We start from the raw sequence: 27,257 nt of genomic DNA on the forward strand, positions 1-27,257 counted from the left end.
AACTTCTGGCTGTCTGGTTGTCGGGATTTTCCTGTGTGAAGCAGCTGAGATGGTCACTGCCCAACAGTCTGATTCAGAGATTCACTGAGGTGTCTAAGATATCAAGGGAGCCATAAGCAGCCCACTATGAACTAGGCACACTTTCTCCAGATCCTAAAACATAAAGTTAAAAGCATCTTTAGAGGATCTAAGAGCATCTTAAAACTGGAAGCTACTATAAACAGTCTACCATGAAAATTCTCTTCAAAATTACTCCACCTAGCAAATTTTTAACACACAAAGCTTTTCACGTTGATTTTGTCAATGCAACAGATTTTATACAATTTCTAATGAATTAATTTTGAAGCTATATGCTTGATAATATCCTTTAAGTTGTAGATGTGTTGGCTAAATTACTTAATTTTGCTATTCATTTTCTTCTTTTAATTTCACTAGAAGCTGCATCCACATAACTTGCCACATTTAATTCTTCAGGGTTACAGAAGAAATTTACCAAGGAAGATTTCTTACTCATAAGATTCATAAGTTGAAGTTAACCAAGTTTTCCAAAAGAAAAACAAAATATCAAGACTGACAATTCATCTTCTTCACAGCTAAAATAAAAACAGAAGTTGTATTAGTTACCTGTGGGCCTGGAATTCCAGTCTCACCCAGGTAACCTGCTTCTCCCAGATCTCCTTGCTCACCCTGCCAGAACAAAACCCAAGAAAACAACAACAAACCCAAACAAATTAGCACCTGTCATCTGTACATCAAAAGATAATAATTTCATATCTGTACATAGTTGATAGAATGTTTTTCAATGCTCCCAAACAGCTTTCAAGCAGCTTCAGATTCCTGTTGAAGAAAGTAGAAGTAAAAGACTTCAGTAGCTTTTTTTCTTGTTGTTTAGGGTGTGTGATGATTATAAAAGTTGCAGTACAAGAGGTCAGTTCTATTTGCTTTGCATTTTCCTGAATACATTTTACACCAGGTCTCAGCACTACTCCTGTATTACCCTTGTCCTTGTCCTTGTCCCCTGTAAAAACCATGAGAAGTTATAAAGCCAGGACCACAAGGGCAGGTCCTCTTCCCCCTTACCCACGAAGAACGACTCTGAGGGGAAACCACAACTTCATTATCGTACTAGAATTAGAGGTTTTTATACTCCACATCTTTCACCTTGGTTATTCAGTGAGGCAAGTCAAATACCGCATCATGGATAAAAAACTTTTTCAGCTCCCATCTCCATATAAACCTGCCATCTGAGGATGAGTCAGTTTAGCTGACATCCATAAGAAATATTCACTCTCTGCTGGATTGAGTAAAATGGTGACAACTAGCACCAAGATATTCCAGGCCTTGCAGATCCCCTTTCACTGAAGAAATCATAAATATATGTCTGAAGATTCTTGGGAACCAGATGGTTCTGGAAAGAATCTCCTGAGTAAAACTGCATTTAAAAGGCTGAACTTCCTTTCTCCATCCCATGAATGAAATGAAAGATAACAACAGGGGAAAAAAAAAGAAAAAGCAAAAAACAAAGAACAAAATTAATTTATAGCCAGAGTAACCATAATGTAAAACAGAACATCAGTAAGTATACGTTATTGCCAGATGTAAAAAAATTAAATAGGAAAAGATTTCCACAAAAATTGTTTTGACTCTAATGAAGATGGATACATTTCTTAGACATACTCTACTAGAATCCAAAACAAATAGAAAGTTTTCACCTACTTAAATTTACTTTGAATCAAACCCAGAAAAGTGCTCGTTCTGTTTTCTTCCCCCCAACTTTTCCACTCTTTCATACCTTCCTTTAGTTTATTCTCCCTTCTATCTTCAATATTTTGTTGTTTTCAGCACACAGACAGCATGTTCTTCTTGTCTGTGACAAATACCACTCTTATGGATGCCACTGTCATATTGCAGGGTCTACTGTTCCTTCTAGTTTCTCAGGGAGACGTGGAAGACAGAAGTGTGCAATTCTCTCTGCCATTCATCTTTTACACCTCTTCAATGAAGGATATTTACAGAAGCTGTGTTCTAACTATGAGTTGGTGCCTAGCTTTTCAATGCCTACCTACCCATACAAATGTGGTTTTTGTTATACTTTTAGAAGTCAAAGCTGATCATCAGGTACTTAAATGAAAACAGTTTGGCGGTTTCTTGTTGCTGTGAGGTTCAGTCATTTCTCTTGTTCGGCACCACATCACAAAAGGGTGGCCTCATCACTGGGTGAGGGGGCTCCCAGGGAGATGACGAGGGTTGGCTCTAAAGGTTCAATGAATTCTGCACTCTGTGATTTTACTAAACAAGCTGAACATTTTATTTTCTAACCTCATCAGCATTCTTGTGCTTTAGTGCAACAACAACAAGGCACAATTCCATTTTCAGAGACTCCAGTTTTGTCCTGTTACCCTCAGTAATCCTGTTACTTGGACTATTTTTTTCTGCTGGTACCTGACAGAAAAACACAAACAAATATTTTTAGAGTTAAGCAGCAATCAAAAGGGGGGGAGAAAGTGCACGAAGTTTCATAATTACCTAAGAAATGGATTTCTGAGTGTTTAGGCAAGAATTGGAATAATTAAGAGGCAGGTTTGATGAATATTCTTCAATATTTTAATCTAAAATGTCTTCATAAACCCTATAAATAATTTCTGAGATAGAAATAGGAAACAGGAACTATAAAATGCTCATATTCTTTCAAGTTACTCTGATCCCTGTAGCCAAAGCTTGGTGCTTTCTCTGTTACTGGCAGACAGTATCAGAATATTCCAGTCTATTCCTACCTGCAATACCTCAGACAGTGAAAATTCTGGATTCTCAAAGTGAAATCTAAATCATGACTTTGAGAAACCAGGTGGGGACAAGGGTTTTGGCACAAGGCATGCATGTATATTAAAAAAGCTGGGATGTGACAGGACTGTAGTTTAGGGAACTTACAGGACTCTCACTTCTGATTGTCATTTCCCAGTGAAATATTAATTTGAACCACTTTAAATGTAAAAACCCTGTGTTACCTGGCTGCAGCACATAGGAAGAGAGTAATAAAGGTACAGCAAAACTGCTCCTCCCGACAGGAGAGGGACAGGAAGCCCAGAAATCAGAGGCAAATCAAACACTGTGCTGCTGAAGAAATATTCCTGCCATAAAAGTCACTGTGCCCTCCCAGTAGGCTTTTTCCTTTGCTGAAATTTATGTTCTATATTGCATCGCTCTGGTTATTCTCAGTATTATTTATTAACATTTCACACTTCGTCTTCACTTTAAATGCTTGTTGCTGATGCAAAAAAACCCCCACTCAATTCACGCAGAAGCTTCATGAAAAATCATTAACCTTTTGCCAAATTAAGAACACAGGAAGAACTTCAATTTACATACTGCATCAACAATTAAAAACCTGAGAAATTGAGCAAACTTATCAAACTTTTACTGGCTGTCCTCTAACAGCATGTTTTGTACAGGCCAAACACTTCATATTGCGAACCTGGATAAAGGAAACAGGGCTTTGGCAAGGACTTGGAAAGAATTGCTGCTTGGGTGTTTGCACTTCATCCTGTCTCCTCTTTGATACTATGACTGCACTGGTATTGTATGAGTATGACTTGGAAAGAAGATGGGGAAAGCTGGTCCAAATTTTGCCCTGACCATGTTTGTGAGTGAAGAGTTGCATAGAACAAACTCTACTCAAAATGCTAGTTTGCACATTTATTCAGAACCTACAATTCTGCCCATTCCCTAGACTCCAACACAAGGCAGGACTTTGAGACATATTCCATCCTGCTGGTCTGACAGTGTCATACATGAAATTGTAATGTTTCCCTGGGTTTATATGCACTAAGATAGAAGGGAAATGCTATACCAAGGCATATACTGTCTCCCTTATCTCGAAACTTCAGAGAGACTGAGTCAAATGGGAATCACTTGTGCTAAAGCAATGTTTCCTGAAATGATCATATAACCTATACTTGAGAATTCCTAGAATTTTTACTTGCACTAACCCACTCTTGAATATAGCTGATTTTAGATGTGCTTTGATAACTGTATTTTGTAATTTATACCCAGAGACAAACAAGGTTTCTTTTCCAAGAACACTACCTGAATCATCGCTTAAGAGAATGGCAGTGATGCCTTTACCAAGTACATCTCCGTAAAGTTTATTGAGATCCAGACTCTGTGGGGTATAGATCTAGGAAAACCAGGGCTACCATCTAACAATGATGGACATTTTCCACCAGAGGATCTTCCTGGAACGATCAATCAGCATGCACTGGGCTTGACCTATTCCTTACATCCTAAACCAGCATTCAAACTACACTACGTTCTTTTAGATATTGGCTTTGGAAATTAAATTCTTTCCAAAACCTTGATCAGTTTATATGCTTTGAGTCAATTTTCAGAGCTCCAGCTAACACTGTTACATCTATTTTTAGCAAAGCATCATTGCCTTAATTTTATCTGTGCTGTGTGTGTGCATCATGCATATATCTGTGTGCATGCAGCAAAGGAGGAATAAACTGTCAGACTTTGCAGCCTGACCACATATTCCTGTCATCTTTAGTGAGTCTCTTCTCTACTTACTTTCCCACATCTGCCCTAATAACAACAGTAGCTGTCCTTTTATTTTGATGAAAACTCTTTTCCAATTCTAAATCCGTCAAGTCAGGATGGCCTCTAGTACATCCACCTGAGATCCAAAGGCTGCCCTGGCTTGAGATAGACTTTTGATTTTAAGCACTTGTGTCTTGGATCACAATGAAGCTTTTCCTTTAAGAGGAGCAAACACTGAGGCTGGACATGTAGCTGCATACAAATGGGTAGCAGCAGCATCAACCACTCACCTTTATACCTGGAGGGCCTCTTCGACCTGCTGCACCCTAGGAAGGAGTAGCATGAGAGATTACATTCAGAACACTGAGCAACATGTGAAACAATGGCTTATAATAAAGTACATTATATATACTGTCAAATCAAAGGCAGCTTATAGAAAGCAGAGATTATTCCAAAAGAAAGATTTAAGGTAAAAAAAGAGTGGGTTTGGGACAGAAATTATTATGCTAGTAAGCCTTACAAAAAAGAAAGAAGGCTTTAGATCCTTAGTGAGTGCAGAGGGAAGACATTTCAACAAAATTCTGGAAAACATCTTCCCAGTCAGCTGCCCTTTGGCTAAAATCAATGGAACAAAAGCCCTCTTCTCTCCCTCTGAGCTAAGAGGTTTGCACCACTTTCTGCTGCACATTGCTCAGCAGCACTAGTGAATGTTACTGTTCAACCTCCTATCACCAGAAGCCTTTAGGATGTTTCTGTAGCCTGACTGAGGAGTGATCATCATTCCAGACTTTAGCATCAAGCACCATTCTGACAGACAAGAAGAGGTGCCCTCATAATTTCCAGTCTCCAGTGAACAAAAAAGAGCAGCTTAGCTGCCAGTGTATTTATATATATGCTTGAACAGGCATACAAAACTTGTAGTCATGGGGAGGAAGAAGAGGTAGATTTACCTACAGTGAAATTAAAAAGCAATTAAGGCTCATAGAAAAGGTTGCATTGAGTTTAAGGCTTGTGACTTCGCATGAATCAGACCTAAAATTCACAGGACAGCAAATTCCTGATCTTAAAGAATACAAAACATTTCAATGAACACAAGCTACTAAATTTTAAGCCAAGTATGTTTCACTAGGAAAATATTAGAAGATTTTTGTTCCCTCTCCTTGCAGGAGTTTGAAGTGTGGGATAACAGGAAGAAGAGAAAAAAGGGGTTTTCTCAAAGGAATCCCATTGTATCTTTTTTTAACAGTAACTTCACCCCATATTTGTTACTATTCTTACATCAGGGCCAGCATCACCCTGCTCTCCTTGGAGTCCACGTGGGCCTGGATCTCCCTGAAAAACAAAATATGACCAAGCTCTTTAAACATCCTTGCCTCTTTCTTGTACTTGCACATTCTTCTTCATACATTACTTCTTTGTTTCTTCTTTTAAGTATTTTCATCGCAATCAGTTGTGTCATGCTAAATATTGACCCCTGCTTTCTGCAAATAATTTGCAATCAAAATTATAAACCAGACAGATCATGCTTGCTTTGGACTTCCAATCCATCAGTTATTAACAGCTGATACTCCGTCAAGGCTTCTTGAATGAAATAATTTTTGTTGACTTCAGCTTTTCGGTTGGACTTGAGATGAGAAAGTTTGATGAGATCTGCTTTAAACAAGTCATCAAAACCCAATTATTCTCCAAAAATTAACCCTCACAGTTTTTCTACTGCTTCCATCACACTCTACATAGACATATGCACACACATGTCCAAGCACATGCACAAAACCCTACTTATTCTGATAGGATTAATCTTCTAAAATAGTGGATTTTTCTCACATGTTGCTAGTTCTCACCCTCTTAAGCTTTCATCCACCATCATTTATATACTACTGTCCAACTACTTATCATCTTTGCTTATTCTTTCCAAATAAAGTGCAATAGAGAAATGGGCTGTGCTTTTCTGTTATGTTTCTTTTCTTCAGTATTCTTCAAAGACCTCTTAAAAACTCAGACATTGCTACATAAGCACATAATCCAGCTCTTATATTCTTGATACAGGTCAAAATGGTGTTTACCCACCATCCTGAGAAATAGCAGTTCCATAGCAAAATGCATATAGTCTGTTGATACCCAATGCATTTTTACCAGCATGATTTTTAACAGTATCCTTATAACCCATTACTAGAAGCCTCTCAGGTGGCTGATGTAAATTTGTGGTAGAATAATATATTCTAGTCCATATCTTCCCTCAGGTCTATATTATGAGAATATTTCCACAGTCTTTGTAAACCTTTTTAATTATTTTTTTCTTTTATACTGTATCACACACTTCTCAAAGATTTCTATGCTGCAGACAAACACTAGAGGCAAAATACAAAGCAAACAAACAAAAAACACACACACACACACACACACGACAAAAAAAGAGCTTCTTGGTCACTGGACAGCCAATACAATTTAGCAATTATGCAAATCCTCTCTCCATAATTATAGAACTACTTGCTTACCTGCGGTGCTAGGCTTCCTTTTTCACCTTTAGGACCACTAACACTATTGTCAGCCCCAGGATCTCCCTGGAAAAGTTAAATGGAAAGCTCAGCATTTTCAGCGATGCCACCTTTATTGCTTTGATTATAGAGGCAGGATACACAAATAATATTAATTAGATTTGTGTTGCAGACAACTAGAAATGAAAAGGCTTTTTTAAATGAAGATGCTTGTAAGAACACTACATAGGAAGCTCTGCAAAGTCCACAAAGTTGTTTTCCGAAGAGATTAAAGGCAAAATTACTAATGGGCAAGAAATTAAACCTTGAAAATGTGAAGCTGTTCTGGTTGATTTGGTATAGTTAATTAAGATCATATCTTGTCTGTGAGTTTCAGATGGGGGGTTACACTACAGTGGAATTCCATTTAGCCACTTAATGCTAGACACAGGTGAAATCCTGATCTCTCAAAGAGGCAAATTACCATGACACCTGGATTTTAGTTTTCTTTTAATATAATCATTAGAAGTCAGGAGTCAACACTATATTTGAATGTTTGGAACAAAATCTTCGAAATATATGTGAGAAGACAAAGCTGTGATACAAGAAGTGTTGTGTCTCCACTGAAATTTCAGTCCTCAGGAAGTGTGTTCATATAGAGCTCTGGAGCATGCAAGGAAAAAATGTGAGCATGAAGAAGTAACTTACCTTTGCATCATTATAAACTGCTAACCAAGAGTTAGTGCTCAGGGTTTTCAAGTGATCTCAAATTCCTCTTTAGGATGGGAACCACCAGGAAGACCGGTCTAGTCCACTTGGTCTTTTCATTAAACCTTCTGGTCTAGTGGGAAGTGTCCCTGCCCATGGCAGGGGTTGTGGAACTAGATGATCTTTAAGATTCCTTTCAACCAAAACCATTCTATGATTCTGTGATAAGTAGCTCCAAAAGAAGTTATGTTGTCCACAGTAACAAACAAACCAACAAACAAACCAAAAATGCAAGGAACAAGCAGGAGACCTGAGGTTTAAACACCTGCTTCCAAGCAACATATCAAAACACATCAGTCCATCTACATCTAAAGAGTTTAGGACTCCGGGAATATGCCATGCTTCTTGCAGAGTACTGCTTATCTAGCACTGTGAAAAGCTCTTCAAATCATATAAATTTCAGACGTCACCATCACAAAATCCAGGCACAAATCAGTGCAACACAACAAAAAAAAAGGAATACACTTACATAATCTCCTCTTAGACCAGATTCTCCTCGTTCACCTGGTTCTCCTCTAGGGCCTTTTCTGCCCTAAATTCATAAAAAGAGCATAAACAATTCAGGTACAAGTATAAATAGTATCTGTCATAGAGGAACCCAGATAAGAGAATACAGATTTGTTGAAGTCAGTGGAGCTACACTGATTTACAGCAGGAGTCACATCATATTACGCAGCTATGAAACACAACTCACAGGAATTACAGACAGCATTACGCTTTGGAAAGATGTTTCCATAAAATCCAAACATTACTGTAAAGGGTACTTCACCCATTTTCCTCTGTTGCCTTTCTCTCCAGAAGGTCCAGGAAATCCCCATTCTCCCTAGACTCACAAAAGTGGAAAAAAGAAGAAAAAAATAATGTTTGTTCTTTCTGATAAATGTGGTTATCAGGGTTTATCTGGCAGAATCCCACTTCAATCAGATATGCAATTCTAAACACGTAACAATGGAATTTCTGTTCAGGATTAAAGCCATAAAACTTGTACTTTTGAACCCTGAGGTAGGTGTCTTTAGTAACACTGCACATGTAATGATTACCTGCTCTCCATCAGTGCCATCGAATCCACTCTCACCATATTCACCCTGTAGCAATAAGCAAAAAACCTCCTTTCAGCGTCAGTCCACTTGTCTCTGAGCAAGGTTCAGCCTACCTTTTTAAACTTGAATAAGGTTAGTTGTTTTCAATGGTTAGCAAGAATAATTAGGAATAATAATTATAAATTGGAATTAACAATTAATATTTTGACAAATTAAGAACATCTTAAACAATTATTTGTTAAGAACAGTTTATAAGAACAACAGTTATTAAAACTATAGATTTTTATCAGTATTTAAATTCTGCTTTTCCTTCTTTTTATTTTCAAATCTTTTTTCAACTGCAGCATCTTCAATACTTCAATATATTTCAAACTGTAACTACTAGTATTTGATCTATCATGCTGATAACTTTTTAATTTTGATGTCAAACATCATGTGTTTGTATTGTGCTTTTTTTTTACATAGCTTTATACTGTGAACAGTGTATTGAAAAGCCAGAAAGAATAAGCATGATTAAAAAAATTACTGAAGACTGATCTTAGACTTTAGGAGTTGTTAAACTTCATAACTCTTTCAGCATTGTGGTGCTTGCTACAAAAATAGCAGTCATCTTCCTTTTCAAACACACATTGCTTGTCTTCTGCCTTTGTCTGCAAAAATGATTCCCCATATTGCAACTGTTTATGGAAGACATTTTCCCACAAAGCATCCATTCCTTCTTTAAGGAATTTGCAACGTTAACTTGCGTGAGGCATCTAAACAGACTTATAACTGTGATAACCTTATTTGTTTATGCATGCTTCACAATGTTTCAGACCTGACCAAATAAGCTTCTTCCATCTTTCTTTACTAGGATAAAAATGAAGGAATTAACCCGATGTAAATTAAATTAGCAGAGACCACTACTCTGAAAGCTGAAATGACATTCAACCAATCACTGGAATTGGCACAAGCTAAAACCATCAGGACTCTCACTGTGAGAGAGACCACAGATACAATTGCTTCATAGGTTTTGATGCTAAATTGACTTTGCAAAACCACCTAGTTGAAGTTCATGAGAGAGAATTTCTTTTAACAATTCTGTATGTACAACAAGAAAAAACAGCTGGCTGTACATTTTGATTAGACTAATATGTCACAAACAAGAATTTCTAAATAAGTATTCCGGAAAAATTATGAGCACTAAGTCAGCAATCATGATTTTTATTTGTGTTATTTTTTCATCACTCATTTTCTACCTCAGAAAACCTGAGCCAAACTTCAAAGTATTAAATACTCAGTATTGCCTTTTTTCTCCAAATAGCTATGCTAAAATGCCTTGCAGACTTCGATAAACTGCTTCAACCTTACTAAGTTGGCAGAATTTTTTACATGTTGAAAGATTCATATTTTTAGTTAAAATCAAATTAGTGGATATAATGACACAATGTCACATATTGGATTTCAGTAGGGTTTGTGCAACCTGGTAATTTCTACTCCACTATTCAACTTGGACAAATCAAAATCATCAGCAAGCACTCTCCCTCTTCTATACTCAGTTGTTTCAGATATTTAAAGGAGGATAAATTACTTCAGAGAACAGAGAAGAAAATGGAAAAGGAAAGAGAAACACGTGAGAAGACTAAAAAGTTAATACGGAGCAGTACTTTAAATAGAGCTGAGGTATCAGAAACACACTCAACTTTCTCACCTCAGTTTTGGAGACAAATATCTTCTGAGTCTTTGAGGCTCCCAAGCCTTTTTTAGAAAGTGGCTTTGTGTAAAAGCATTCAATTCAAGTTAATGCCATTTCAATTACTGTAGCTTGGTAACTAATATTGCCATTATAATCACTGTCTTCCAGGCTTCACATTTTATTAATGAACTTGTGACAATATCTCTTTGATGAACAGGTATGTTTAAAAGGTTAAACAAGAGACTTGCAATAATAGTGGATGACAAGAACAGCATGAAGAGAAGTCTGGATATTGAATAATGTCAATAGTATCAACAATGATCTAGTGAAAATGCTGTCCAAACCCACAATAAATATTATTCACAATCTTTTTTCCCCCTCTATTCTGCTTCCTCAACAATTAGAATATGAGATTCACCTGACCAGAATTACTACCCTAACAGATTATCAAATTAATCAGTAAATAAATCCCCGTCAATTAGAATAAATCAACTACGACTGCAACCATATAAAAATAAAATTATGACTGCTTATTTTGATCAATGTGATAGGTATCTTAAATTCATACTTAGACAACCATAGCAAAAGTACATTAAATGCTCTGAAGCTTTTACACTGTTTTCCTTCTTTGCTGATATTTTCTTACAAGGTAACATGAACTTTAAAGGTAGCAGAACACTGTTCTCAAAGAAAATTGATCACACATGAACACACTTACCTGATTTCCTCTGTAGCCTCTGCCCCCCTTAAATTAAAAATAAACACAGATGAAATTTGGTGAAAGTACTTTTATTGAACTTGAAAAGCAGGGCACCATAGGTTGCTGTGCATGGGCATTCTGGGCTCCATATCAGTAAGTTCCTACCCTAAAACCCTCTACTGCCGCTTATGGGATTTACCCCTTTCCTGTGGGGAGACAGTACAGCCCTCATTTTCATTCTTGTTCCATAAAGCTTTATAACTTTAACAAAGGCCAGTCTGGAGCAGTTGGTGAAAAAGTCACTATCAAGTTGCTTAGACAGCAACATCCTTAGCTGTTTGACCATGCTTCAATTACTCAAAATACCTCTCAAAATGAGACAGCAAACACTGTCTGCCATTCTTACAGCTGGGTCTTGCTCTCTACCCATGCTTCAGTAAGACAGCCCCTGGATTTGTCCCCAGTACAGAAAACAGGTTTGTGGGACACAAAATTAGGAAATATTTCACAGTCACATACTTGCCTTATGGCCTCTAGCACCTGGACAACCCCTGTCTCCTTGAGTCCCAGTGAAACCAGCTGGGCCTCTCTCCCCCTGAGAAACAAAACAAAATGTTCAGTCTCATCCATACAGTGATGGTTACCTGTTAATTCATCACATAAGACTAAAGCAAGACAGAATTCTATCACCATTCACTGTGCTAAGGACACAAGTGCAAGTGACCTGGAAATTTTCATAGTGACCATAAAAGAGCAGTCAATCACTAATTTGAGTTGCACCTGGTTCTGTGCTCTCGCTATCATGCCATGTTTCAGACTGTGATACCAACCTCCGACAGAAATCCTTGTACTTGAAGGTAGTTTTTTTTAACTGAATAACTAACTCACTTTTGATGGGTTGTTGTTTTAACTCAATTACTAACTATCGTGATGTGCAGAAGCACAGAGAATCAAATCTGTATATTTACCTGCAGATACATGTTGCTTAAACACATTTTAGGTTAGCACTGGTGAATTCTCAGTGAGTAAGCGCAGACAGGCTCAGGCACCAACTGTCAGCATAACAGCAGGAAGAAATATGTTTACTTACAACCCCACCTTCCTCACCAGGATGGCCAGGAGATCCTCTGTAACCCGTATTTCCCTGAAAAAATAAGAATTTAAAAGATAAGTAGCATTGTCCTCCAAGCACACTATCCTAACAGTTAAGGTCATGGGCACAAGCATGCATGCTCAGAAATATTGCAAAAAACAGAAGCACTTTGAAAAATAAAGCAATTCTTCTGTAATGTCTATGTTAGACCTTCTACCTTCCTTCCTGGACTTCCCCGGACACCATGATCACCATTTTCTCCAAGGCATTTACAAATAACCTTACAACATTTCCTTTCTGCAACAGTATCCTGAAAAACGACAGGAAACATTTCATTTATGTATATTAATCATAAAGCAAAGACTGATTTTTCTCTCCCATTTGTTTTTATCACAGAAGGACTTACAAGGTTTCTCTGCAAGATGCTTGCAATCTCTGCAAACCCAACACTCAGAGGTTCGTTGTATCCAAACCCTCTGCCAAACTCTATCTCCCAAAATTCAGTCAAGTTCTGTGTATTGTCCAGGCCAACTAATAGGAGTGCATCAAGACCTTCAATATAAGCACAGATCTTAATTAATGAATGCCTGAAATATACTATTTAACCACCAATATATTTTTAAGTAACAGCAATTCTCTAGAAGACTTACACTTCACGGCTTCAACAGAGTATGTTCAAAGAAATCAACTTATTGAGAACAATGTGTAAAAGAAAAATCCAGACCAGTAATTTTCCAATTAACTTCTCTCCCCAGTTGTCAGACCAGATTGCTACTCAGTGCCCAAACATTAGTGTTTTGCACTGCAGAAGTCTGAGTTATGCCTAATCTCTGGTGCTGTACTCATCAGTGAGAGGGGGTTGTCCTGAGTCACATCAGCTGTTGAAGCTGGATCCCAGAAACTAGAACCTCAGCACACCCATGTGTGTTTTTCTGCCCTCATCTGACTAACAGTGACAAGTCATGTACCTTCGTTCACATGGAGAAGCAAACACTCTCTCAGGGACTCCTGAGGAATGCCATGTTAGAGTGGAGAGGCAACATTATGTGGAAAATTTGCAGTGGGGGAGCAATGCACTGGGCCTTGGGTAGTAGGAGGCTGGAGCATTAACATCATCATACTGTAATACCTTTAAAGCGAAGTGAGTCAGATGCTTTCCTGAGATCTTCCAGCGAATCATCCAGCCCATCTGAAAATACTAATAGAACCTGTCAGGAAAGGGAGTAATGCCAAGTCAATTGTGAAGGGACTGAAAGTTCAGTCATTGTAAAAAGTACAGTTTGCATTGAAAACTGGCTACGAGGTGGTCAAATTCCACTTCACTGCGTAAATCTGAAATGTGTGGGGGAAAAAAGTGCTGAGGAGCAAGGAGAACAGAACACAAAAGTCTGTTCTCCCTGACAGCACTTGAAGTTGAGGGATTTGTCTTGGTGAACAGTTCGTAGCATGGCTATTATGTCTGTCATGTTTTTAGCATGCCAGGAAGGCCAATGCTGCTGTGACTTATCCGCTGAAAAACTTTTTCTGATGTCTGAAGAGTTCTCCATTATGTGAATGTGGAAAAGAACTTAGAGCAAACAAATTTTCCCCTTTCTGCAAGAGTAGCTCCAGCTGGCTGTCACTGAGCCACACCAGGAAGTGTAGGTCCAATCCTTCCTCTCTAGGTCCAATCCTTCCACCCCACAGATGCTTATGTTGCCTTGCCCTTTCCACAAAGGCAGTACATCATCCTGCTCCACTCTCTGCCATATTTTATCTTGTTAAGGCATAAGGCTTGGCTCACCTACGGATGCTAATCATTTGTACTGGCTACATTTCCACCTTTTCAGGCCAAAGACCTATAGTTAAACCTCTTCTATAATGGAGGATAGCATAGTTTTCTACAATTCTCCTCTGAGCTACCAGTCTCTTCCTATTTTTCTCCTCCCCTTCCCTCTTCTAACGAGCAGAAGTCTTCTCAGGACCCACTCATCCAGTCAATTAGTTTTCCCAGAAAGAAGCTGCACAGATAAACTGTCTCCTGTCCCCAGTGGTAATGACTTCAAGTCCTCCTATACTCTCTGACCAACAAATGGACAAGCACAGCTAGAGCTTCTTCCCTCCTATTCTTCATATTTTACATTCCCTATACAAGACACAGCTTTGACCAATGCAAAGCCTTTTGCTCCTGTTAAGATAAATTTTTCTGCAGGTGACAGAGACAAAGAAAGTGACTACCACACCAAACATTCCAATTCTGTGCTAAAGCAGCAAGGAGACAAGAATTTAAGAACAGGCAGAGCTCACTGGTTTTGATGGTGTTCCCAAACATCCCATATGGAGGCACTGATATTGACTCTACATCTGCTCAAGCAAATTGTGATAAATAGGAGAGCTGGACCATGGAGGGTTAAACAATCACAGACTGTCAGGAACGACACTGTAGGCCTGGGCTTGATGATTTTTTTTCTATAATCTTTTCATTTTAAAAACTTGGGGAGCAGGGAATATGGGGTGTCAGTGCACCCATTATATGTAAGTATATGTAAACATATGTTTACAAAGCTTTTCTTTATTGTTTTGTTTTATTTTTCTTTATTGTGGTGTTATTATTGTTTTGTCAAAAAATGCTGGAATCATATCCAACTCTTTTGGTGCAAAACAAACAAATAATAAAGAAAAGAAGAAATGCAAACAACAGCAAATTCCTGTCCCCGATGAGGTTTATAACTAATAATCATTACAGAACAAGCATGTTATTGCTCAGGATCCTAGGGAAATTAAATTGTGATTTGATTTGCATTCTAAAGTCTTCTTTTTTCAATTTGCACATAAACAGTATCAGAAAGAAATATTAATCCATTGGTAAAGTCCTGAGATATGCAGCATTTTTATTTCTAGTAATAATGCATAAGCAGAAAGAAGCCTTGTTTGACTCTAACGTTCATAATTGGCAATTAGGAGGAAAAAAGCACTGCTTTTTACTGGTATGTCAAACAAGTTCTCTCTCTGAGGCTCATAAGAAGCAAAATCTTATGTGGTCATCTTCCCCATTCAGACATTTTAAGAGATCTTTGGAAAAAAATGCTATTAAATATGCAGCAAATTACAGCCTAAACTGATAAGCCACACCTATGCAAATGCTGTAAAAAATGGAATACCAACTTTCATCTGAAAGGAGGGAAATCTGTAATTTGGCTTTCTCATTCCACATGATATTAAAATTAACATTTTATAAAAGTTAAAATAAGGCTGAAAGAGGAAACCCCTTATGTATTTTGCAAGGTCCTTCTTCAGTAAGAAGGTCCTATTGCATGAAGACCTTAGTAAGTGATAATATTCAACAGCTACTACAGGACATGCTCAGTGCTTTACTGCGTTAGAGCCTTATTAAGAATAAATTGTCAGGGCACTGACCCTGAAACACTGCAATGAGAGCTAAATTTCTTGAACCCAAGTTGAAAGACTCCCCACTCATGTCAGAAGAGATTAAATGAAGCTTTATACTTTTCTCTTCACTTCAAGATGGATGAATAAACTGCATCTATGCAGATTTTCCTTATCATCAGTTACCCTTAAGTAGAACTCGGCTTTGTAACTGGAAATTATTTGATAAGTTAATGACATGAATAAACCTCTGTAAACAAATTTCTCGGATGACCTTTTTCTGTGACTTCTGCTTAGAGCTGTCGCTGTTCTGGACAGAGATATAGCATCAGGATTAGGAATTCCTAAAAGATAACAACTTTCCACTACTCAAAGTACAAAGTACAAACATGGTAGATATAAGAAGGTTATCTGTACAAATAGTTGTCATCATATTATTAAGACAAATGTTCTGGGTACCATCTCACTGCAGGAGCGCCTAGGAAGCTGGAATTAAAATACGTATTTATATCAGGTCAGTGAAAAACAGGAGGTTCTATACAAAAATAAGATAAGACTTTTTATTACATGGGTGACTGAGCACTGGCACAGGTTGCCTGGAGAGGTTGAGGAGTCTCCATTCTTGGAGATACACAAAAGCCATCTGGACATGGTCCTGGGCAGCCTGTTCTAGCTGATCCTTCTTGAGCAGGGGGGTTGGACAAGGTGACTTCCAGAGGTTCCTTCTAATCTCTACCATTCTGTGATTCTGTTTATTAAATTCACATATTCTCGAACAACATTTTTGTCTCCCTGGAGTACTCAGCATCAGGAACTGTAAACATCAAACTGTGTAACTTCTTTCCAACATATATGCTCATACCATTAAGTTACCTTAACTTCAGCAGAGGTCACATTAAAGAACTTCTCCTCAAGTGCCTGCAAGAAATCTGTATTCAGGTAGGTATCCACAGTGGCCTGTGCATCTAAGAACTTCTGGATGATCTCTTCATTGTAGTCTTCAAAACCAGAGTCAAAGATTAATTGTTTGGTCTGTGTCAATACTTGAAACTTGAATCTAATGTTGACTGGAGCTTTACAGCTGGTATTTGGTAATGATTTCATCTGGAGTAAAAGTCTGGGGAGGAATGCTTGCAATCTCTGTTTCAGGAGCACTGTGGGTTCTGGTTGCATGCGCCTTGAAGCATCAACTGCTATAGAAAGATCTATGTTGCAATCTGAAAAAAAAATATATAAGAAACAGGAAACTACAAACATACACTATTTGTGATCTTGGGGGTTTTTTTCCAGAATCATGGCAGTGGAACAAAATTCAATATGGTAGATTTAAAACCAGAAGTCAGAATCAGTGAGATAGGTTTTCCATAATCATAAAATACCATCATCCCACAGGTTTCAGTGGGACCATGTGAACTTGAAAATAGTAAGAACCACATTATTGGACATCTGCACATACTCAAACTGCAAAACATGTCATTGTTCTGTCAAATATCATCAAAAGGCCTAATCTTGAAAATGTTCCTGTGAGCTTTGCTACCGAGAACATGCAATATATATTCCAATTGCAATAGGAAGCTTGATGGCTGACTGTGGTCTGTCACTTTGTCACAAGACCAGGTGATACATACAAATGTAGAACAACATACCAAAAAAAAAACATGAGAGAAAGAGGCAGCATTGCCTACATGCAATGTTATATAACCACTGTGAAAAACAGCTGCTGTAAGGTGAGGAATTGCTTGTATAGCTCCTTATAATAACAGTAAATACTGTGATGTGGTTTATTCCTTCCCTCTCCCGAGTCACCTTGCCCTCACTAAACAGCTAAACTACATGGCTTTTTTCTTCTTGATTATTCATTTCTCATGTTGTTTTTTATGCTGTGCTCCTAGATGCATTAATATTCATTGTTGTACTTCTGCAAGGAAGTCAGAGGCGAGCAATTTTAGCTGTAAAACAGCACTCTACCTAATTTTTTTCCTTCTTCACTCATTGCCTCTGAAACACTTAGCAATCACAAGGTTGTTTTCAGTATTGGTTTGCTAGTCTGGGCTAGTTCCTACAGACCATTATTCCAAGTTTTCTGAGTTTTCCCTCTCTCATGAAAAAGATGAATGTGTTCAGTTCTTTAACCAAATACATCTAGAAATAATTTCACCTCAAAGTGACCATCGTTACATTTCAGTATTTTCACCTGTGGTACAAAGTGCCCCCTAGAGGGCATGATCTGCTGGAAAGCAGCATGAGAATTTTTAAATGCAAAAGGTCACACTGAATGAGTCTTTATGGCTAAAATATCTGACATTCAGGCCTCAGAGCAACATCAAAAAGCTATACCTTATCTGTTTAGTCCAAAACAAGACAAACAGTTAAATATATCTATACATACAAACATGGACGAGAATGTGTAAAACAGCTTCTGGTATGTGCTCTATACTCTCTTGATAATCTCGATTTGTTTTCAGGAGTAAACACCTCTGGGTCGCCAACCTCTTTTTCTAATCACCTGTTCTCCTACAAACATCCATATTGTTAAACTTCTCCGTCTTACTGCTGCAAAGGTATCTTTTTCCCGTGTTGACATGCTGTACCTCAAATGTGTTTTTTTTTAAATTGAAAAATCTGTCATTTTATGGGAATGTGACTGGAGAATGGAGACTTAATAGTTTTATTTCAGGCAAGGTCAGTGAACATAAGAATACAGATGAGAGTACAAGATAAAACAGTCTTCACAGAAAGTTGATCTTTGTTCTATGAGACAAATTTATGCAGAACTTAGTAATAAATACACGCATCACTGAGATCAAAGCCAATATGCTGTCCTCAACTTCTCTCTCTCTCTCTAAACAAGTGTGCCTGTATATACATAAACTTTACTGCTGTATCTCCTGTTAAATCTCTCTGTTCTCTGGCTGTGAAACACCAGGAGGTGCTCCTGCATCAGCCACGGTCAGGCTTTTTCATTGTAGTGCACTCCATTTCCACAGTAGCTCTCTCCCTCTCTCTACTTTCAGGAAATGAGGGATGCCTTTTCATCTGGGGGTCTGCTCAGCTCTTGATGGGAAAAAGGGTGAGTGGGGGTGCAGAGCTCATACTGAATCAGGTCTGGCTGCCCTCCTCTCTGCAAACCACCTGAGCAGACATAATTCACACAGAGTCACTTCTGTCTTTAGGAAGGAAGGCTCAGCCTTTCATTTTGGCCCCCCAGCACTCCAGCAAACACTAGCCAGTTTTGCAATGTTTAAGATCTTACTAGCTTAGGGTACAGGAGAGGCTCAGCTGTTCTTACAAAAAGCCTTAGACAAGCAGAGTGGTCATCCCAGCACTCCTTTCTCACAGTAAGTTTCTGGTCACTAGGGGAATGAAACCTGGAGAACGGGGTTGGATCAGCTTTATGGCATAACAAAGAGAATGAAAAGCACACATCCAATACATGTAAAATATCACCTACACGGTGAAAACACAGGGAAGACAAGGAACTTTAAAAGACAGTCACAGTCCCTGTAAGCACGAGTACAGAGAGAAAAAACACTCCAGAAGTCTCTTCCTGCTATGTCCAATCAATGCCATGCACTTACACCACAGCAGGTCCCCCTCACCATCAGCAGAGGAAGAGACCAGCTTTTTTGATTTGTCATTCACTCCATTTTTCTTTTTGCTACTTAAATGCATCTACAGTGTTATCTAACTACATAACTGGCCCCCTGGTGGTCTAGTGGTTAGGATGCGGCGCTTTCACTGCCGCGACCCGGGTTCGGTTCCCGGTCAGAGGAGTCCCCCGGGCAGATGGAGCTCGTCAGCCCTGTAAGGCCATCCATCTAAGAGAAGGTCACTCTAAACAAACCTACATCCTGAGGACCTCACTGCCGCTGTCCAAGCTTGCTCGGCCCCGGCAGATGAACCTCAGGATTAAAGGGTGGGCTCAGCTCAGCGCACACTGTGTCTCACCTAAAAAATCCACTGGGCAGGCTCGAAGGGTAAAAGACCTTTCCCAAATCTTCGTTCGCGAAGACTGGCCATACACAGTACTGGCAACTGATACTGCAGCACCATGTCAGAATAAACTCAGATAAAAACCCAGCATCTGACATCTGATAGAAGTTGTTATTTTAATCAAAGGCAATACTGAACCTTTATTTTCCTTGGGGGTGGCAGCCTCTCAGGCTGTGTGGCAGCCAAGCCATTCTTGCCATCAAGAAGGTGTAGTAAGAGATATCACTTTCTGTTTCTTATCTAGGAAAAGCTTTTGGGTAGCATCTCAGCATTACTGTGGGTTTGCTGTTCACATCTTGCCAATACCTCCCACATATCCAAGGATGGATTTCCTCACGCCCCCTCTCCATAGTGCCTCTGCAAGACTTCAGTTTTGTCAACAGTTGCTGCTGACAGTCCCAATGAAGCAGTATGGTCAGCTGTAGATGACAAAGTTAGGTTTCTGGAAGGCTCTTCTTTAAATATCACTGAACTGTCTGTTTCCCTCTTTTGATTAAGATACCCACTGGGGATGTCTGCTTTGGCTCCTCTCAGACACTGAGCAGCCACGAATATGAAAGCTAGTTGTGAAGTACTGTCTTACCTCAGAAGCTATTTACCATAGCAAAGAGTGTAGTGGCTCTTGAATGAAGCAAGGTGCAAGTTGTGAGTTGCAAACGGAGTAACATGGGAAGTATTCTTTGGTTAAACAGTTGGATTGCTGTCCATCCAGCTCAGATACTTTTACCAGGGACTGCACAAAGCCATTATACACCCAACAAAATGTTTTTTACTCACCTTGGTCAGGGAGACATTTGGACTGACAGACCTGATTGACAATATTCCTTTCGATGGGTTTCAGTGCGTCAAGGCTTTCCACTGTGAACATTCCCCTTGCATCATCAGCTATTAAAAGCAGCTCAAAGGGAATTTATAATCCCTATGCCACTTCAAAGACATGGATCTCATTGCTACTCAAAGCCATTGCTGCATCCTCTACCCTCTCAGCAGAGTAGTCACTGAAAAAGGCTCTGGACAAGCCTCAGGCCTTTGCCATAAACCACAACAGACTGCAATTGCTTTATTCTGTTGATCGTTCCTTTATTGTGGTGTCACTGTAGAACTCATTAAAAGGAAATTCTTTGTGGGGCTCTGGGCTGTGCTGGACTACTCCAACAACTACTTTGTCCCTAGAAATAACAAAGTTGTCCACAACTTCCATCATGAAGGTCTTTGTGACAGAAAAGTTTTTTATATGCTTTCTGATCCTTTCATCAGGAATACAAGATCTGCCACAACACTGCTGCAAACTTAGGCTAAAAGCAGTGGCAAAAAGGTGACCAACTACCAGTACAGCATCTAACCCCTAACTTTTCTTTTTCATTGAGGAAAAACTAGTGGAGGTACCCACACTGAACTCTGTAAAACCAGAAAAAAGGTAAAAATTTAAAATTGTAACTACGTTACCTTTTAAACATTCATTATTATTTTGAACACCATTTTTTTGTTCTGATTTTAGTTTTTATTTCTCACCTCTTTTTATATCCCTCCCCCTTTCACCATTCAACAATAACAGTCCTTAAAGAAACAGGGAAAATACATGTTCTGCAAATTTTGCTGTTCAGCAAATGTATTGAACAGAAAAATAGTACTTCCCTTCATTTTTGTAACTCCTAGAATGTCCAATTTATGAACTAGGTTTTTGGAGGAATTAAAAGTTACCAAAAGCATAGCTTAATCAAGAAAAAATTCCCTGTTCAACTGTTCAATTACATCCATTTTCTAAAAATGAGATGAAGCCAAATATTGTCATAGGTTTACTTGTTCTAAAAAAACCAAGGGGGAATTTTTTTTTTCCTTTCCCCTGCATCACTCTAAAAGAAACATGTTGAATGAGGAGCCAAATATACACCACAGAATCTGTGAATCTGACCCTGATTTTCTTTACAGTACATTAAGGCTCAGCTTCAGAGAGCACTGAGCACAAGCTTGCCTTCCTCTTTTAACAGTTAAACCTCTCTGACTTCAGTGCAGGCATTGAAATGTGATAAAAAGGGAGGTCAGCCTGAACTGCAACCTAACTCAAAATTAGCCCTATTGTTTTCAGTCGTGTTACATGACAAGAACAGTGATGTAAATGACAGCAAAACCAGCACCAAAGAAAAAGCTTCCCCAGAGTCTTGTGGAGAGATCTGGAAGGTCATCAAAACTACCAGCACTACACAGATACCTACCAAAAGGTTTGCTGGCTCTTTGCTGAAGATGAGCTGTATTCTGCACACCAGTTCCAACAACATAGAGGAGAATGCTTCCAATGTTCCTCAGTTTCCTGACAGGCAATTCAACTTCACGACTGGATTCTCCACCAGTGATTAGAATCACTAGCTGTGTAACAAAGCCCTTAGCCTTGCTTTCTGTAGGTTGAGTGAAATACACTGGGTTAAAAAACCCAGAGCTTTCCCTACATAAGTTTTTCCACTCCTTTACGGTAAATTATCAATCTGCTCCAAAACATCACTTTTCAAATATTGATTATCAAGAGTTCTTGTTAAGTCTCATCACTGTATTGTGCCAGTCCAACTTGGCCTTGCAACAAGGCCAACATCAAAACTTGAAACCAAGGTGGAGAGGAGTTCTTCACCTTGTTAAAGTTTTCCTGATCAATACTCGTTGAGGTATCCACTAAAGAGACAACATCTGCCAACATGGTTTTCCTGCTAACTGCCCAAGAAAAGGCAGATAGAAGAATTCATTACTATAGCTCCTTCTCTGGCTTTGTTCAGGGGCATGTACTTAGTCTATGGATAGAGAAAAATAAACCTGGAAAGACAACAGCTCTTTCAGGCCATATCATGGGCAACCTGGGTGGCTAGTCCAGTTATCTCCTCTAACACAGTACAAAGCATCTGTAGATTTACTGTGAGAGAGTCCTTGCAGAGAAGCAGATTCTTCCACTTCATAGGTATGCTTATCAGCTGGCTCACTAGCTATTTCTAGAAGCCCAGACAAAGCAGATCCTTTCAGACCTGTGGTGTACATGATGCCAGCATCTTTGAATGCTGTGGCTGGGTTTTGAACATTATTTTCAGCCTCTTTTTCTTGTAATCACCAGATAAATTTGAGGAACCCTTTCATCCTTTTGGCTATCAACACTTGCTACAGAGTGATTCTCTAGCATAAAATGGAGGCTCTGCCCAGTTTTGGTGCCTCCTTTGTAACATAATTTCTGTATCTTCTGTAAAGAATCATTCTTGTTACAGAAAATATTCAACAAGAATTCAGTGTATGTCACATCACTGTACTGAATTATACCAACACAGATTTTGTCTTGCCCAATATCAAAGCCATTGACCATTGTGTAAAAGATATCTTGAATGATCTTGAAGTTCTTTATCCCTGCAGTCCAGAATTCATCCACCAGGAAGATGTTGTCCGTCACAGAAGTTTTTTTACAGACTGAAGAAGTATGTTGTAACTTTCCTCTTCTCCTAAAGGTTGCATAATCTAATAGAAGAGCAATTTTGAATCCTATTTGCTTTTCAGAATCCAAGATCTATTGGCCTGTTACAAAAAAACCTTTTCAACTAAATTCTCAGCAACCACTACTTCCTTATTTTCCTCTGTTTATCATACAGAGGGTCAGAAACCACGTCCTTCTGCAACACCATTCTCAGGAAAAGGAGAGGTGCTGAAATCCACAACACAATTTCCATTCACAGCCTGCTCAGAACTTGTCTGTAGTAAATGCATATTACACACTTCTTTATGTGAAACACAACCATAAGAATGTGTTTGCCTGCTGTCAAGTGAGCAAAGGAAACCTTACTCATGCACTTTGAACTCCACTGTGCACACATACATTACTATTATAAATATTTGTTTTCTGAGGGGCAAAAAACAAGGTCACATCAATTTGAAGAGTACTAACCACATTTCCTTGTAGTGAATGTTAAACTCATGTGTTTCCACACCTTCCAGAAGCATATGACATTAGTACAGCATGGATGAAACACTTGTTATTTCCTCAAACCAACAGTCATGCAGAAAATGTCCTGCAACTGAACAGAACACTTTCTTAAACACATCTTCCAGAAGACCTGACTACCAAAATGGAACTGCTAAATCCTGTGACTTATCTTGCTTTTAGCAGCCATACTGCTAAAGGTTTTTTGTTGCTTTGGAAAATATGAAATCTCAGCATTCATGAACAAAACCAGATTTTAATGAGCTGTTCCATTTAATTTTGCATTTTATGACAACTCTCCTATTGTAGTTACAAATATAAGTTTCATAAAACCATAGCACATTATCCCTAGTTATAATACATTTTCATCAATTCATCACATCTCTCTGACATTGGGCATAAATGTAAAAAAAAAATTTTGTTATCAACTTGAAGATTCGTTTCTTTAATGTATTACCAGTCTCCTGTGCATCTACAGAGCAGGTGGAAACACAGAGAAGAAGAAGAAGAGGTTTCCAGCCATCCATTTTGAAAACCTTCCTAGAAAAAAAAAATCAAAACCAAAGACAGTGAGAAATACAGAGCATAATTTCCTCAAAAAAAGGTTTCTAATTGTGGAGGAATGGGTAAGTGCATTTTATTTACAACATGAAGGCTTTCTAACTGTATGCAATTTAAAGCAGCACTTTAAATTCATATTTTTTTTCCCGTTAGCTTTTAACATGCAGGCTTTGAACGCAAAGCTGTTAGACTTTGACACTGATGTACAGCATAGAACCAAAATGAACTGTTTACTGCTCTGCTTTCACAAACATGCTTTGTTCTGATTCAAACAGCTATATTTACCATGATCTAAAATTCAACTAAAAGCAAGATATTCACAGTGTAAGATTAATGGTAGTTATGCCTCTAAAATTCCCTTCTAGCCTTGTAATTCCCTACCCACACATCAATTTGAAAGGAAAATTTGGTAATGGAATCTGTACACAATACACATAGGTAAGAACAAGCATTCATTTACAAATGAAATATGCCAGTTGGGCAGTAATAAAGACATTTGCCAGATAAAAGTGACAAAGCTCAATGTTGTGGGAAATGGGAATCAAAATCTCTCAGCTGGAGAGTACAAAATTAAGCCATGTTGCGTTTAAGTACACTAAACAAATGAGAACAAACCAGTTACGAATAACTTCCAGTTCTAGGACACACATAAACTTAATGGCACTGTTAACAACTCATTATCTTATACTGTATCTCAGATCTGCAAAGACAATTTAGTAGAAAGGCTACAGCTAGTCTAACATTACAGCGTAGGGTTCAGTTCCAGGTTCTTACGGTAACAGTGTGTGTAATATTACCCTACATCTTGTAAATAACGGAAAGGAATGAATAGAAATCATCTGCTTGAATCTATATTCTACCCTCAGGCAAGAGCAAAACTTAATTTCCAAGTATCGCCACACCAAGCTCCATTGTAGCTCTTGAAGTGTTCTTTGGAACCTTTTCCTGTGGGGACAATAAAGCCACATTTCCTGTATTTCAAGACATTTATCAGATATGGGCAATCTTTACTGTTATTAGCACTGCAGTAACACAGAGATTCGAGGTCTAACTGAGGTCCTTATGCAACAAGAGGTTCCAAGTATTATGTGGTCCTTAACAAAAACAAAATGTTGGGGTTGGTGCATTGAAGAAACTTTCTCATCCCTCTGGGCATCACAGTTTTCTTTAATAAGCACCTCTAACATAAGGGAAACTGCAGTTTGTCATGCATGAAAACACAGCACATAAAAACCTTTTGTAAGCATCTTATATGCCTCTTCATGATTAAATTTTTCTGGGATTTAATTAATTTTTCTGTATATATTACTGAGAGTTAATGACTCTCTTAAGAGCTCTCCTTGATCCCTAGTTATCTATTTTCACTCCTATGCCTCATTACATGAGCCTCTGTTTTAGACCTTATTAAGCTAAAACTTTTTACTGAGGGACAATTAAATATTTTTTTGGTATGCAAAAAAAAAAAAAAAAAGCAGCTTATAACTTCTATTACTGTATTACACAATACCTATTTTGATAACACAGTTATTGTGCCACAGGAGCATTCACATCTTGAACTCTTTGGTTTTAATAAATTGCACACAGATCTACAGACCCAGCTAGATATGTACATATTCAAGGGCAGATAAGTAAACTGCTGTGAGTATTTACAAAGCCTCTAATTAGTGTTTCGCTCTAGAAATATTCATTTTGTGAAAATCTCAATGGTATCAATATGACCAAGCTTCCGTGTGGCTGCCCACAGTCAGTTAAGCAAAATGCAGCTGGAGCTTTAGCAAAGGGCTAGACTTCCCTCAATTATGTAAACATTGAAATTTCATACCAAAATCTAGCTCTTACTATTATAGTATACAAAATAATCAGTGACTGTTCAGTTATGCAACTATTTCCATACCTCCTAACAGCTGTCAGTCTATTTTCCTCCTTCAGCTTCTTCCAGCCTCATGACTCAAGAACGTTCCCTGCTCATTGGGTCATATACCCTACACTAGCAAAATCTCTTTCACTCTTCCTAAACAGTGAGTGCAGATGGGAACATATTTCTTACTTGCCCTTTGTTTTATCCTTTCATTAGCCCCAACTGAGATCAGGCAGCCTCTTTAAATACATAGGAACACTGCAATTTAAAAAGGCTGCACACTAATATTCCTACTTGTACCATTTATTTATTTTGCCTTATCTTCACATAGGAAATTCCAATCATGAATTACAAGCTGCATAAAAAACCAAGCTGCATAAACAGAAGTACTTTAGGCTTTCTATGTGCATTCTTCATTACTTGCTAATGTAAAACGAAAGACGTAATTTAATGGAAAATTTGTGTCATACAGTTCATAGATATTATGGGCAAAAGCCTAAATAAACTCACTTAGAAACATGCACTGTTACAGAGTATTCCCAATTCTGCATATTACACTAGTAATATCTTAATTCTAAAACTTATTTGAAGGCAAAACTGAATATACAAGGTTCTAGCATAAGGTACTTAAATATGCATACCTATAGTTGTTTATATAAATACATATAAGTATAATCTACGTAAGGTGCTAAGATGGTAATTCTCAAAAATCTAAGACATCTTTCCACTTGAATTTTATTTTAGGAGACAACAGTATGAAAGTTATTGAAAGCCCTAAGAAAACACACATATTTTGAAGTCCATTTTACCGCCAGCATTTTTCCTTATTTGTTCCCAGAGATCCGGCAATATGTATATAAATCTCAAAGGAAGAATAAGATCAACAGTATTCCTGAGTTCTTTAATTGCTTTACAAAGATTACTTGCCACTATATTTTGTTTTTCTTTTTTAATCAACTACTGTACCAATTTTATCTTCAGCTGCTTCAATGTTTTAGGCAGGTAAAAAAAGTAATTCTGTAGATTTTTACTGCAAGAACAAAATGCACCATCGAATATTAATACACTTCTTAAGCACACTGTCAAAAGAATGAAGATTTTGAAGCAACATCTCTTTTACACCTATAGTCTATAACCATGTTGCATACAGCATCTTCCTGCAACACTCTGATTTGGGGATATTTTCCCTCTTCCATTTGTATATACTAAGAAAAGGAATATAAACTTTCTTGTGGCAACTTAAAATTCCA

At 38.1% G+C, this 27,257-nt stretch overlaps 1 protein-coding gene across 1 annotated transcript; it reads right to left on the reverse strand.

Annotated features, from left to right (window-relative positions):
• Nucleotides 1-93: 93 nt before the first annotated feature.
• LOC116786478 (collagen alpha-4(VI) chain-like) lies at nt 94-22,663 on the reverse strand. Its single transcript, XM_032687109.1, has 17 exons — nt 22,543-22,663; nt 21,859-22,038; nt 20,438-20,530; nt 16,526-16,869; nt 13,416-13,494; nt 12,693-12,838; nt 12,504-12,596; nt 12,284-12,337; nt 11,212-11,238; nt 8,819-8,863; nt 8,548-8,601; nt 8,248-8,310; nt 7,032-7,097; nt 5,815-5,868; nt 4,827-4,862; nt 625-687; nt 94-153 (listed from the first exon to the last, which is right to left on the reverse strand). The coding sequence occupies exons 1-17, from the start codon at nt 22,661-22,663 to the stop codon at nt 94-96; spliced, it is 1,578 nt and encodes a 525-aa protein (XP_032543000.1).
• Between the last annotated feature and the right edge of the window lie 4,594 nt (nt 22,664-27,257).

The sequence above is a fragment of the Chiroxiphia lanceolata genome, chromosome 1 (assembly GCF_009829145.1).
Source record: "Chiroxiphia lanceolata isolate bChiLan1 chromosome 1, bChiLan1.pri, whole genome shotgun sequence".
NCBI classification, from domain to species: Eukaryota; Metazoa; Chordata; class Aves; order Passeriformes; family Pipridae; genus Chiroxiphia; species Chiroxiphia lanceolata.